Below are 12,809 nucleotides of genomic sequence, written 5' to 3'. Positions count from 1 at the left end.
AGCATTCAGCAGAGCCGCCGTCACGCGGGTCGTGTTTTAGCTGAGCACATTGGTGACATCTGACTTGTGGTTTCAGTGCTGTTGAGTGAACCAAAGGAGGATGGTCCTTTACGATTGCTCTGTCTGTCCGAGACACTCTGAATGTACTTGGAAGACTGGAAGTGGAAGAAAATGTGCCTCAAATCTCAAAAATACAGAAGCTACTTTCAGTAATGTTCACCATTGTCTAGCTCTATCTGTGAGGATATATTTGGTTCTACACCTTCAAAACCATGAGTTGCTTCCAAATTTTTGTGCCAGTCTTTTCTAATGAGCTATTCATGCTAGACCTAACTTCTGTCTAATACAGGTTGCACGGTCACTTTTTAAGACGATAACTCCTTGTTTGTTTGTTTTTTACAGTGGGAACTCCATACTATATGTCCCCAGAAAGAATACATGAAAACGGCTATAACTTTAAATCTGATATCTGGTCTTTGGGCTGTTTATTGTATGAGGCAAGTATCTTCTAACTTTTTTTTCCCCAGGTTTGTCTTAACCACAAAACATGGTACAGAAATTGAGTACGTCAGAATTACTTTAGCTTAATTGTTGAGAAACCTTATGAAGAGATAACTCTTTCTGTGCTTATCATGTGCTTTTTGAGCATGAACAACAAAGGGGTTGTGCCACACAGCACTTGCACAGAGTTAATTCGGTAGGTCACAGTAGATGTTGAGGACATAAACGTACACAAGCAGCTCACTGCGGTCTGTCTTCCTGCTGTGAGCAGCACCGTTATTAGGGCAGCGTGTTCGTAGTTTCTCCTGAACACTGCATTTGTTTCAAAAATAGCAAATTCATTTGAATGTAAACTACTGGTTTGTTAAATTGAATTATGAGCGATTGGAATATTTTAATTTTGGGAGCTTTCAATGAAGAAAAACAGAGTTTTTGTGTAATGTGAAATCAGTTTGTCTAACTTTATTAGACCCTAGATAGAATTTTTTCTGTTTCTACATTGTCTTCTAGCCAAAAGCACAGGCGCAAAGCAGGCACACTTTGTATGAACTACACACTTAGTGTGCAACTTTTTCTTAAAAGCTATTACATATATTTTGACAGTAAGTGCTATGATTTTTATAACAGTACTTTGAGTTTTGTGATTTCATTTTTAGCAGGGATCAAGGGGTATTGAATAGTCTTTTACTCATTTATAATCTAATCTTAATCTTTTTTTAGATGTATGCATCTTTGCACTCACGTGAAAGCACGTGTCAACATTTAGAAAGCTTTTTTCCCAGCCCAGAGAATTATGAGTCCCTGGGATCTTTAGAAATAAGAATATTGCTCACATCCTCTTTGGATAATAAGTTATGTGAACTGATGGCATTTTGCTTCTCACTACAATTTCTTGTAACCACATGGAATTAGAGAATAAACAGAAATGTAGTTTATTTTGTGAGCACATCAGGTGTGAAATCTACTGTAGTTAAGTATGTACTTCAGCTAGTTAATTACACAAACCTTTCATAAGAGAAGATGGTATTAAAGTAAATTTTCCCATAACAGCAGTCTTCCCAGTAGGAATTTGGTGCTTGTCACTGTTATGTACTCCTGGGAAGAGCACTCGGCCAATACCACTAAGTGCTTGTTAGCGGGTAACCCGCTGTGGGACCAAGCCCTGCGCCCAGCAGTTCCGTAGGTGCCCCTTTGCTGTTGGCAGAGTGTGACGGTGCCGCATGGTGTCCGTCTTCTCTGAGAGACTGGTGTTGGGGACTCAGAGTTTTAATAATTCCTGCAGCAGCAGCTTCATACCGTTAAAAAGCTGGTATTTTTTTATAAAGGATGGTTTTGCTTGTAATGCTTCTAATGAGAATTGAAAACTGAAATGATACAGTATAGCTGTGTGTATCTGGGTCTGCTGGTCGTGTTTGAAAAGGAATTTGTAGGCTCTTCTGTGGGAACAGAGCAACAGAAGCCTGAGCTCCCAGTGGCTCGTTATGCTGAACAATTCCGGGTACGCTTCAGATATTGGGCCTACGGAGGAATTCTCAGTTTAAGGCTTTGCTGAGTCCGGGGCTCTGGCCCTGCTGTGGTGTGTTGGACTTGCCAAGTCTATGGGTAACAGTCAAAGTGGCTCAAGTTGGACACGCTGCTGGTTTGCTGCTGCAGCGTGGAGCTGCGCCGTCAGGCTCTGACTCATTCCTGAGGCTCAGCTCTGCTGGAGATGGGATTCCAGATTTATGCAGAGAGAAATATTTAGCATTGTGCTAAGATATGTTTTTGTTGCAGGCAATATGGTCCCCTTATGGCACAGTAGTCTTGGTACTCCTTGTATTTCAAGAAGCTGACTGACTTAATTGCGCACTAAACATAATTCTCTGGTAGGAGTAGCAGTACTACAGTAACACGTGAAAGATTTGGCATGTGAAGCGCTTTTAAATTTACTTCCTACGTAGGTAAGCCTTAACTTTGTGAGCAGGAGCTGTGAGATCTTGCAAATTGCAAGGAAGACTGGACAGTTACCAATTTTGTGTTCGGTAGATAAACAGCTACTTGACTTTTTAAACTTTCTAGAATTTGGAAAATGAAAAAAAATCAAATTCACATGTCGTTGAAGGAACTGTATTTTATCTTCATTAATTTCTTGTAACGAGAATGTTTTTCCATTTGGCTTCAAAGTAAGGAAGCAATGTTTTGTTTGGTTATGAGTCACTTCTGATATTTCTCCAGATAGATTGTGTAGATAAGCTGCAGAGAGATTTAATGTACAAATTGCCTTCAGAGACACGCGTGTCCACTGGAATCCACTTAGGGAACATTGAGGGGTTTGGGATGTGATGCCACATAGCACCACTTAACTTTGACATTGATAATCATACAGTGATTTTTATTAAATCTTATCAATATAGTAGTAACTGTCTTCATCCCTCACTTCCTGTAGATGTCTGTCAGCAAGATAACTTGGAGAGGATAGAAATAAGTTGTTAATTCCCAGAATATAGCTACAAGCAATGACTTTAGCTGTGCTGGCAAGACGATCAATTTAAACACTAACAGTGCTTCCTATATATATTTTTTAACCAGTCATGCTGCATGGTGGTCACTTTAAATGGAGATCTAGCTGTCCTGCAGTAATTGCTCTAATCAAACCGTCAGGAGCAAGCCCCAAGGGAGCATCCCAGGCTGTTGGTAGGGAGAGGTTTGGAGCGCCTGCAGTCATGGCCCTGCAGACCTGCCTGTTGTGGCAGGATGGTTGTGCGATCTCTTTCCATGTTAATTCCCTGCATTTACCACCCAAAACTCCACAGTATTTCCTTTTCATTCCTCCTGTTTTGCACATGACTGCTTAACTAGACTTGGAGAGAAAAGTTAAGGGAATTGAAAAATCCCTTTCAACCTTCCTGCCGTTATTGATGTTGGTATTGAAATCTCAGAGACCTTGTTTAACCTTTGATTGCCTTCTGTGCCTTCCCTAATGCGCCCATTAATGTTGTTCTTGGAACAGTTTTGCATGCTGGGCTCTCCAGTTTTGTTTTAACTGATTGAGAGCAGTTTGCTATCAATCTCTAATTGGAGATTAGAGGCTCTAATTGGAGCCTGTAATTTTTTCCCCCCACTGATATGCCTGTTCCGGTTAGGACAGTAATGAGGTTACAGCGATACAACTTCAGCTTTTGCCTTCAAAAACTTCTGAAAGGGCATGAGGACGGGGCTGTTGGACTCTCGCCTGGCCTCGGGGCTCCTTCGTGTGCCTGCTGGGTGACTCTTCATCCTCGGGTCGTTGGGGGGATGATGAAGAACTGGGCGTTGCTGCTGGTAGGAGTGGGGAAACAGCAGCGAGGAGGGAGTGTGCCCGTTCCCTGCCGCTGTACTGCGCAGCTGATGAACGTGTCATTCCTCTCCTCAGCCTGCAGCAAATGTCACCAGTGCAGCTGATAGCTCAAGCTACATTATATGAAGCATCACAGACAGACAACTGAACAAGCCTGGAATTTTCTGAGATGTTTTTAGGAGCTGTGTACTGGGTTCATTGTGTCCTTCAGTGTCATTTGGGTACCTTCCTGTGTTCTGTGTTGCCATTTATTAAGCCTCTCAGGATATCTGATTAATACCTCTGGAGAAGCTTCCTGAAAAACATTTTAGTCTGGTGGTACATAAGGAGACAACCTTGGAGATTTGGCCAGAATATATTTTATTACTTGTCGTAATGGCTCTGGACTCCTTGCAGAGGGTTTCTTACCTCTGCAGGGCTGTCTGTGCAAGGTGACCCCCTGCAGCTGAGCCGTTGTCACTGATTTCACAGAGTGACCAATGTGTCTTGCAAATAAGCAAGGAAGAAATGTAATAACTTTAAATTATTTAAAAGATAGGTTTATGATTTAAACCAAGGATAGTTTGTCTTGATGTGTCCTGCATTGCTGAACACCGGGACACGTGTTGGTGGCAATGAAGTTATGGTGAGACACCCCCGGCTGCAGCCCGCCCCTGCAGAGCACGGGGCCGGCAGCTGGGGGTGCTCAGTGCTGGGCCATGCTACTGCTGGAAATCCAGCACAAACGCAGCGTTCCCAAACCCGGCCCTAATCAAAACTGCTTGTCTGTCACCAAAACACTAATAATCCCTCAATCTTGATTCCTAACTGCAGGATAATGGAGTGGAGGATCTAGTATTGGCTTTTTTTAATTCTGCTGGGAGCTTGCTGTGTGTGTCAGCAACAAGACAGCGTTCTTCAGATGGCTTTCACAGCACATGGTAATGAGGAAAAGACTAATAGTAATCAGATAACCCCCTATTAAAGCTGCAGTGAGAAGCATCAACTTCAGCTGGCCTTAGTGGGAGAGGGTTGCCGATTTGATGCGGCTTGTAGCAAAATGGTTTATAAAGATCTAAACAGAGGGGATAATACCTACAATTATCCAGTGGTGCTTCATTAGAAGGAGGTGTTGCGGGGCCACCTCTTCCCGGCGGCGCTCGAGTAACGCCCTGGACTAATGCGCAGATGGGCCCCGCGTTGCTGGTGGCCACAGGAGGGTGCGCTGGGCTCGGTGCTGGTGTGGGAGGGCGAGAGGGACTGCGCTGAGCGCAGCGTGGCTGCCCTTCATAGACGCGACGTCAGCCCCAGTTTCGAAGTACAAAAATGCCCATGTTGCAATGGCCATTTTTCTGAGGCTCATTGTTCAGTCATCTTCTAGACCTCCTGGTTGAGAACTTGCAGTGTTGATGGTTTTCCGCACACAAAGATGCAGTTTCTTTCCTTAAGTATAATACAAACATATCTTTGTGAGGAGTCTCCGTGTGCCTGGAAGGGATTCTTCCCACCCAGAGCCTTCCATCGCGCTCTCCTTGCTGCATGAGCAGGCTGTTCGTCTCGCACATCTGTCACTTTTGGAGATGCAAATACTGGATTCATAAAACAAAATCAAAAGAGGAAAAAGACCAGACTGATTAGGAAAAGTTTCGCTAGTTTGGTTCCCAAATCTACCTGGGAGACTCTTTCCTAAATAGTAGATTTCCAGCAGGAGGGGATATTTGTTTTGAGGTTGTTTTGTTTTTTTTTAAAGGCTGAAGTACTTTGCTCATGCTTACAGGATTCTCCGTATTCTAGGTAGCCAAATGTCCCAAAATAATCAATTTCTTCTAGCAGTCTAGTAAAAATTTACTAGTCGCAGAGAACAAACGAACTGGCTGTTCTGAATATGGTCATAACTGGGGAAGATGGAAACCATGACATCTTATCAAAGACAGAAGAGCTGCTACTTTTTAAAGAGGTGGTCACATTTATGAGAAGCTTCCGTAGTCATCTCTGAGCCACTTGGTTTCTAACTGCCCAACAGTCCCAGCATCCTATTTCTTCGTTTAGAAAAATAGGTACTTTTTTTCTGTGTACCTGCACAATTGCCAGTGTCCCACATCTTAAGTGTTTTGGGCAGAAAGAATGGCAGAGATCGGAAAATATAGCAACTTTGCGGGGCTGGGTGGTGGGCAGGGGTAGCGGCGGCAGGAGGCAGGGCCGGGGGCTGGCACCGCAGGGCTGCCCCCGAGGCCAGCGCGGGAGCAGGGCCTGGCTGTGCTGAGCGGGCACGGCTGCGGCTTTGGGGGGGACGGGACACTGCGTGGCAGGGGCAGCTCCATGCTGCTGCCGCAGCTCCACTCCCTCAGTCCTGCCTGCGGCGTTTGGGCTGCGGCATGGCTGGCGCCTGTGAGGTGTGCGGAACTGTCATCATCTCAGAGCAGCTTTGGCTGTGGGCAGTCTGAGAGCAACATCATCACTCGCTCGCTGTCAAAGAACAGAATTTGCTCTTGTAAATGAGGAGTACTGGGGGCTAGCAAGTCCCTTGCATTTCTGAAATATTTGCTGTTTTTTCTCTACAGATGGCAGCTCTTCAGAGCCCTTTCTATGGAGATAAAATGAACCTGTTTTCTCTCTGCCAAAAAATAGAGCAATGTGACTACCCACCTCTTCCAGCTGAACATTATTCTGAGAAGGTAAATTGGGAACGTTTTGTCAGGTAAATGGGGTGTGGTGAATTCCTCCCCGCACAGGGGAGAGGGACCCCGGGAGGAGAAGCGCCCCGTAGCCAGAGCACAACAGGAGATGGCCAGGGCGCCTGAGTACCTTTAGGGCTGTCTTGAGGAAGCTCTCATCGTGATGTCTGAATATCGACAAGCTGAATTAAGACAGAAAAGAAGATTTCCTAATGTGGGGAATATTTTGAAACCGAAAGTCTGTGACGTTGGCAAAACCAAACAGTGAACCATGGGAAAGCCCTCTGCTTTGCCTCCTTCCCTTAAAATAACATACCATAAAACGATGCTTAAATTTTTGTTAATGAAATCTTCAGTGTGTAAGAAGGGGAGCAAGAAAAGAAGAAGAAGGGGGAGGGGAGGAAGGCTATTTAGTTTAATGCAATAAGCATCTCTACAGCAGTTGTTTCTAAAGTCTGGATTTTGTGCATATGAAGGTGGGGGATGGAGAGCAGGAGCTGAACTGGAGTATGTTAAAAATATTGTCACTGTGCATGCTTGTGAGGTGCTTCAAGTGATGTTTCACTTCAGCTGCAAACATGCATGTTGGTTTTATTCAGGGCTTTTTGAGCTGTTTTTTTAATTATTTTATTCCCTTACCTAGACAAACGGTCTGTTTTTCCTTACCTCCTCATTCAGTTACAGTTGCCTTCTATTTGCAAGGAAATGGCTAATGTAATTATTAAATGTTCACCGTATCCTTTGGGGGTTTTCTTTTGTTCTACCTCAGTTCTGAGGAGCAGGAGGTGGGATGCAGGGGCAATAACCGTACGTGGCCACAGCAGATGGTCTGGTCTCCACCCTGAGAGGGGACCCTGCACCACATATTTTACATTCTACTTAATTTTTTACTTGCCAAGTAACTCATGCAAAAGATTATTTGGGAACTGTTCTGGAAAAGTGGAATATTTTTTTTTTTATTTTTTTTTTCCCCGAGCTGCCGTAGCAGCACGTCCTGGCTGTGTGCATTCACGTTTCCATGCTGTTGTAGCATGCGTCTCAGGATATGCCTGCTGGCAGCAAGAATTAGTGTAAGTTGACAGATGTGTTTCCTGTCTTTACAATTACTGTCTGTTTGCTTCCCTCTGGCAGTGCTAAAGAGTGTGTGTAGTGCAGTGATACAATCCAGGGTGAGAAGGATGGTTTAAAGCTCAAAGGCGCCAGGTCCCAGAGAAGTCGCTCCAGATGGTGTTCATACACTATTAAGGGAACGCGTGACACAGCCCGAGCAGGGCTCTGCCCCTGGCTGCAGCTCCTCATGCTGCATCAGCTGCTGCCTCTGAAACTGCAAAGAGCTTCGATTTTGTGCATATTAGAACATGACTCCACCACGAACAATATCTGGTTTAGTACGTACTTGTAAAGATCGGATTTTCAGTTGCTTTTGGAGTGGATAGCCAAAGGGGAAGGTGTGCTGGTGGCTCCCAGCAGCCAAGCTGGATACGCCATGCCGGCAGGATCGGCAGCAGGGGCAGCTGCCTGCAGCAGCACGTTCCGCCAGAAAGAATTTGTTCTTCCTGCGGTCGATGTGGTTGTCTCCACATGGATGTAGGCACTTTCCTGAATGAGCGAATGTCTCCGGTTTGGATTGAAAGGGCAGAGTGTACAACCACTCCAATGCTGTCACTGCCGCAGGTTTGTGAGGGATGTGGGGAAGTGGTAAAGCCTTTACACCCCCCGCCTGAGGGCAGGGGTGAGGATCAGGCCCTGACACGCTTCCAGAGTCTTTGTGGATGCTCCGGAGCCTTTGGCTTGTCTTTCCTTCACTTCGGTAACGCGGTCTCGAAGCGGAGCGTCGGCTGTAGGCTGACTGCTCATCCCATGGATGTCGTAGTTGCACCATTGTTTCAGGTGAACAAGGCAGAGCGTTTGTTGAAGAAAGCCTGCTTTCATGGTGTTTCCTTCCAGCGATGTTCCTCTTCCCTGTAGCCTTTTGTGGCTAACCAGTCCAAATCCTCCCGTGATCAACTGGTGTGCTGCTCGTAGCAGGAGGAGGAGCTGGGACTCCAGCCAGGATTAGTTTTCTATATCAGGAAACAAATTTGCTAGTAATTGGAGATAGTGGTTGGTGGTGCTTGTCAAGGCCTGGCCGTCAGTTCCGTGGAGCTGATGGTGAAAGGCCTGAGCCGTCCTGGTCGCTGACAGAATGCAGAACTCCTGGGCTGTGCTCAGGCGCTGTATGTATGTGGGAGCACAGCTGCTCGTTAGGCAAACCGTGCTGATAACACAGGCTCTGCTCAGAGCTTTAGAAGCATTTTAATTTGTTTGTGGGTGTTTTGTGGTGATCTTCTCTGGTCAGGGCTGAAGTGTGGGTTCAATCTTTGGGGTCTCAGGGTTACAAAGGCAGCACCCCCTGCCCCCCGATGGGTCAGGAAACGTCCCCGCAGCAGTCAGGAGAGGACGGCGAGGGCCGGGCAGGGGAGTTGGGTTTACGCCAGAGACAGCCTGGCTCAGGGGGTTGTACGGTGCTCGGTGCGTGCGCACAGAACAAGCGTTAGCGGTAGCAGCATCGCACCCTGTCCTTGCTGCTTGTGCTTCGTGTCTGCCTCGTCCTCCATCTGGCCGTGCGTCGGGCCCAGCAAGGGCTTGAAGCTGGGGCCTTGCTCCAGCCCGAGCTCAAACCTCACCGGGTGCATTCGGTAATGCAGCTGCAGCCGTGTGCTCGATAGCTCTATGGCCATGCTTTTAATTACCATTAAAATAATTGGCACTGTGGCTACTGGGAGGATGTGAGAAGATCAGAGGCTCAAGGCTGTTTCTCCCGGTGCCTCGGGGGTACCAGCAGCTTTCAGTGTCTGTATAATTAAAAGCTACAATCTTTCATGTGCACAATAAAGAGGGTTGGGAGGTGGGGAGACTTCAGCCCTTCTGCATTTTATTTATTAAACGCAATCAATGGCCAGTTTCTCTTCCTCACAAAGGTTTTTAGGAAATGCTGGTGTCTGGCAGCTGTGCTCCAGCATCTTAAGATACACAAGTGCTGATCTTACACTAAAATCCTTGAACTGGCTCGTTACCGGGGCTGCTGTGGAGAGGGAAGTGCGGTTGTTGCACAGGAGAGCTCTCTTCAGGACACGGCTTTAAACCCCTCCTTCCACTTGCCCCTTTCCTCAGAGTCCATTTTCACTGACCATTCCTCCTGTCCCTCAGCTCAGTCAGATTGCTGGGGTGATCTTTTTTCCTTCCTCCTTCTCCATCCTGCTCATGACCACGAGCTGCTGGTCATCTGATGATACTGGTCATCTGTGCTCTGGTTCTCTGAAGTGAATCAAAAATCCCCCAGGAAAAAAATACCTTTTTTTAATTAAAAAAAAAAAAAGCCTTGAAAGTCCCGGAGTCAGGAGTAACAGAGCAGAGGTGGTGGTTGCACTCTCAGTCGAGAGCAGGGAGCCCTTAGGTAGGCACATGCTGCCAGCGTGTGGTAAATGGCGACGGAAAATCCACTGGGTTGTGTGGGAGATTTAGATCTTCAGTGTGGAAGGTTTGGTGGAAAAGGTTCTTCCTGGCCCTGGTGGGGGGCACATGGGACAGGGGGAGGGACGTGTGCCTGCAGTCTGCCCAGGAGTGTCTGCGTACGAGAGGTTCCCAGCTCCTGTCCGGGGCTCCAGTGGTCAGACAAACATTCCTGTAGCCTTTCCCAGTAAGAACTCAGCGGTTTGGTTCATCTTTGCCTGCCTTTTTCCTCTCTTTCAGCTGCGGGAGCTGGTCAGCATGTGCATATATCCCGATCCCGATCAAAGACCTGACATTGGTTACGTGCACCAAATAGCGAAACAAATGCATGTGTGGACCTCCAGCACCTGAGCGGCCGCAGCCGCTGCGAGGAGCCGGCACAGCGCAGTCTTACTTGAATTTGATTTCTCAGATGAAACCGACTGGTGCCCAGTCACACAAGTGAGAGGGTTGAGCACTCATAGCAAGATGCTCCATTATTTCTGCAGGTTATTTGACAAGGACTCTTACAAGGTGGTCATGCTTTAAAGTGAAGATTCTGTGAGGTATTGCAAGTGATTTTTTTTTTTTTTTTTTAAGGCCAATAACATGTTACAGATGTAGATCATTTAAGGGTCCTTTCTTAAAACTGTCGTGTGTAATCTAGGGTAGATGATAGTAACGGGGGTGGCGGAGCATTTGACACACCCCTGCTATCTTAACTGTAATGTGAAATATTGAAATAATTCCTTCAGTGAAATCACTTTATACTAATGTAAGAATTACAGTAGATTTTGTGTAATTTGTATAACTGCTACTTTGCCTCTTCTGCAAATGGTTAATAGCAAATTCAGTTTTTACTTCGTATATTTTAAAGCAGCCATTTATGTGTTTTTATTAATTCCCTCCTCTTCAGACTTAGGAAGGGGGAAGGGTTGGGGGGTGGGAAACACATTTGTTTCAAGATTTCTTTTTTTTTTTTTTTTTTAATTGAAAACGTAGAGTGAGTATTTTGCTGATGCATTTATCGGTCAACTTGGCTACAGCCAGTGGGATGAGGTGAGCACGTACCTGGGGAAAACCATGCCAACCCCCCCAAAACACGCACTGCTTCTGCAAATGATTTCTCTTTCAACTTGTTTTCCCATTTGGCGTGATTCTTTTTAGACTACAGGTTCTTGTTAAAAACCAGTGTTTATCTAAGCCAATTCGATCTTGGTGGAGATACTTTTACATGTTCAGTAGTACATTAGGTACTACAGGTAAAACTCAAGCAAAGCAGTGTTTTAAACATTTAACTTTTTTTTAAAAAGTAGTAAAATGCGTTGTGTACCTTATTCTACATAAGGATCAGCCCCCATCTATTTAACTGTGAAAGCTAATTTAGAGAATGTGAATTTTTATAAAATTTCAACCTGATTTGAAGGAGTCATTGTCTTTGACTACATGAAAATTTTCAATCAACTAAATTCATTCATTGAATCAATGATTTGTTTCTTTACTGTCAATGGAAAATATTCACTGCTTGAGGAAGAGGAACAACTGTGGATTCACGTTCAAGTGTTTCCATTTCATGTGCCTGGTCAGGGCCGCACGTCGCGCCGGGGGCGACGGCGGGGGATTACCTGAACCCCGCTGTCCCAGCGCCGCTTCTGGGGGCAATGGCGGCTCGTGCCGAAATGGAGATTTGTGCCTGACAGTTCAAATGCAGCCTGTGCCTCTTTGGTTTTGTGTTTCTTTTTTCTTAAGAAAAGCATACAATCCTTAATTTTTTTGGAATAAGATTAGGGTTAGAGGGTTACATACATATATATGCTTCTAGTGGATTTTTTTTTTTTTTTTAAAACTTAATTTGCTCTACTTAAAGGAAAACTGCAGTGCCATCTTCAAGGACTTCCCATCAAATTTGAAATATTTATATAGTTTAGCAAAGCTATTAAGTTCTGTGACTGATGTTGGTATTACTAATGCAAGGTGCCATTTTATTGAGTCTTCTCAGCAGAACGTGGAGGCTGCTGCGCTCGTGAGTGAGTCGGGAAATTCAACGCAGCACGAGGATGTCGCGGAGGCACCAGATTGCTCCCCCTTCCCATGCTAACGTGGGTAACTTACACCCAGCTTCTTTAGCAAGTCTTAGGGTTCAGACTGAGGACTGGCACCTCGCACTGCAGTTTCCTTTAAGCCGTGGTGGCAGCTACACACGGGGAGGGTTGTGCTGCGCCTCCCCGTGTGACACGGAGGAGCCCCGGCTTCCAGGGAGGCTCAGCTCAACTTGGAGGATCTGGAGGAGTCTGGTCACTTTCTTGCTACATAAAATTTACTAGTGCTTACAAGTAAATGTATTTCAAAAGGTAATTTTTTTGCAATTGTGCATTTTTTAGATAAATAAAAAAATTATTTACAAAATAAACAACTTTGTTTAAAAAAAAAAAAGGCCTGTATTAAGGAAAACATAAAAAAAACCCAAACCACTGAAAAAGAGGCCTAAATGTATGTGAAACTGTTCCTTACAGCTGTCAGAAAACAGACAAATGGACTGTGTGAACTGCATCAGTTGTCCCAATGGAAAACTGTGCATCGGTGTCTTTACCCTCCAAATCGTGGCACGTCTAAAGCTGGTTCTGTGAATGTTTGTTGCAGGATGCTGAGACTGGGGCCTGCTGTCAGTTACCCTTCTGCAGCTGCCTGGAGATGATCCACCTCCCCTTGACTAAATGAGAAAATAATTCTGCGGGTGGATTCTCACCTCCCTTTTCTTGGTTTTTCTTTTTACTACTGATTATGTGGTTTATAACAGTTTATCTCACATGGTACGAGCTGAAGATTATTACAACAAAAAAGGTTCAAGTGGAAGCTTGTAGAAAAGT

General features: G+C 45.3%; 1 protein-coding gene across 3 annotated transcripts in view; it reads left to right on the top strand.

The window, feature by feature from the left end:
• NEK6 (NIMA related kinase 6) overlaps window positions 1–10,809 on the top strand; it is a 62,295-nt gene extending 51,486 nt beyond the window's left edge. For all 3 annotated transcript variants that reach the window (XM_074609346.1, XM_074609349.1, XM_074609350.1), the window contains exons 8-10: window positions 403–497; window positions 6,358–6,471; window positions 10,204–10,809. In XM_074609346.1, coding sequence (XP_074465447.1) covers window positions 403–497; window positions 6,358–6,471; window positions 10,204–10,314 — 320 coding nt within the window. In that variant the 3' untranslated portion in view covers window positions 10,315–10,809. The remainder of the gene's footprint in view (window positions 1–402; window positions 498–6,357; window positions 6,472–10,203) is intronic.
• The last annotated feature ends 2,000 nt before the right edge of the window (window positions 10,810–12,809 follow it).

Source organism: Larus michahellis, chromosome 15 (assembly GCF_964199755.1).
Source record: "Larus michahellis chromosome 15, bLarMic1.1, whole genome shotgun sequence".
Lineage (NCBI taxonomy): Eukaryota > Metazoa > Chordata > Aves > Charadriiformes > Laridae > Larus > Larus michahellis.
The sequence above is the reverse complement of the archived record's forward strand: the minus strand, read 5'-3'. Positions and strand labels throughout refer to the sequence as shown.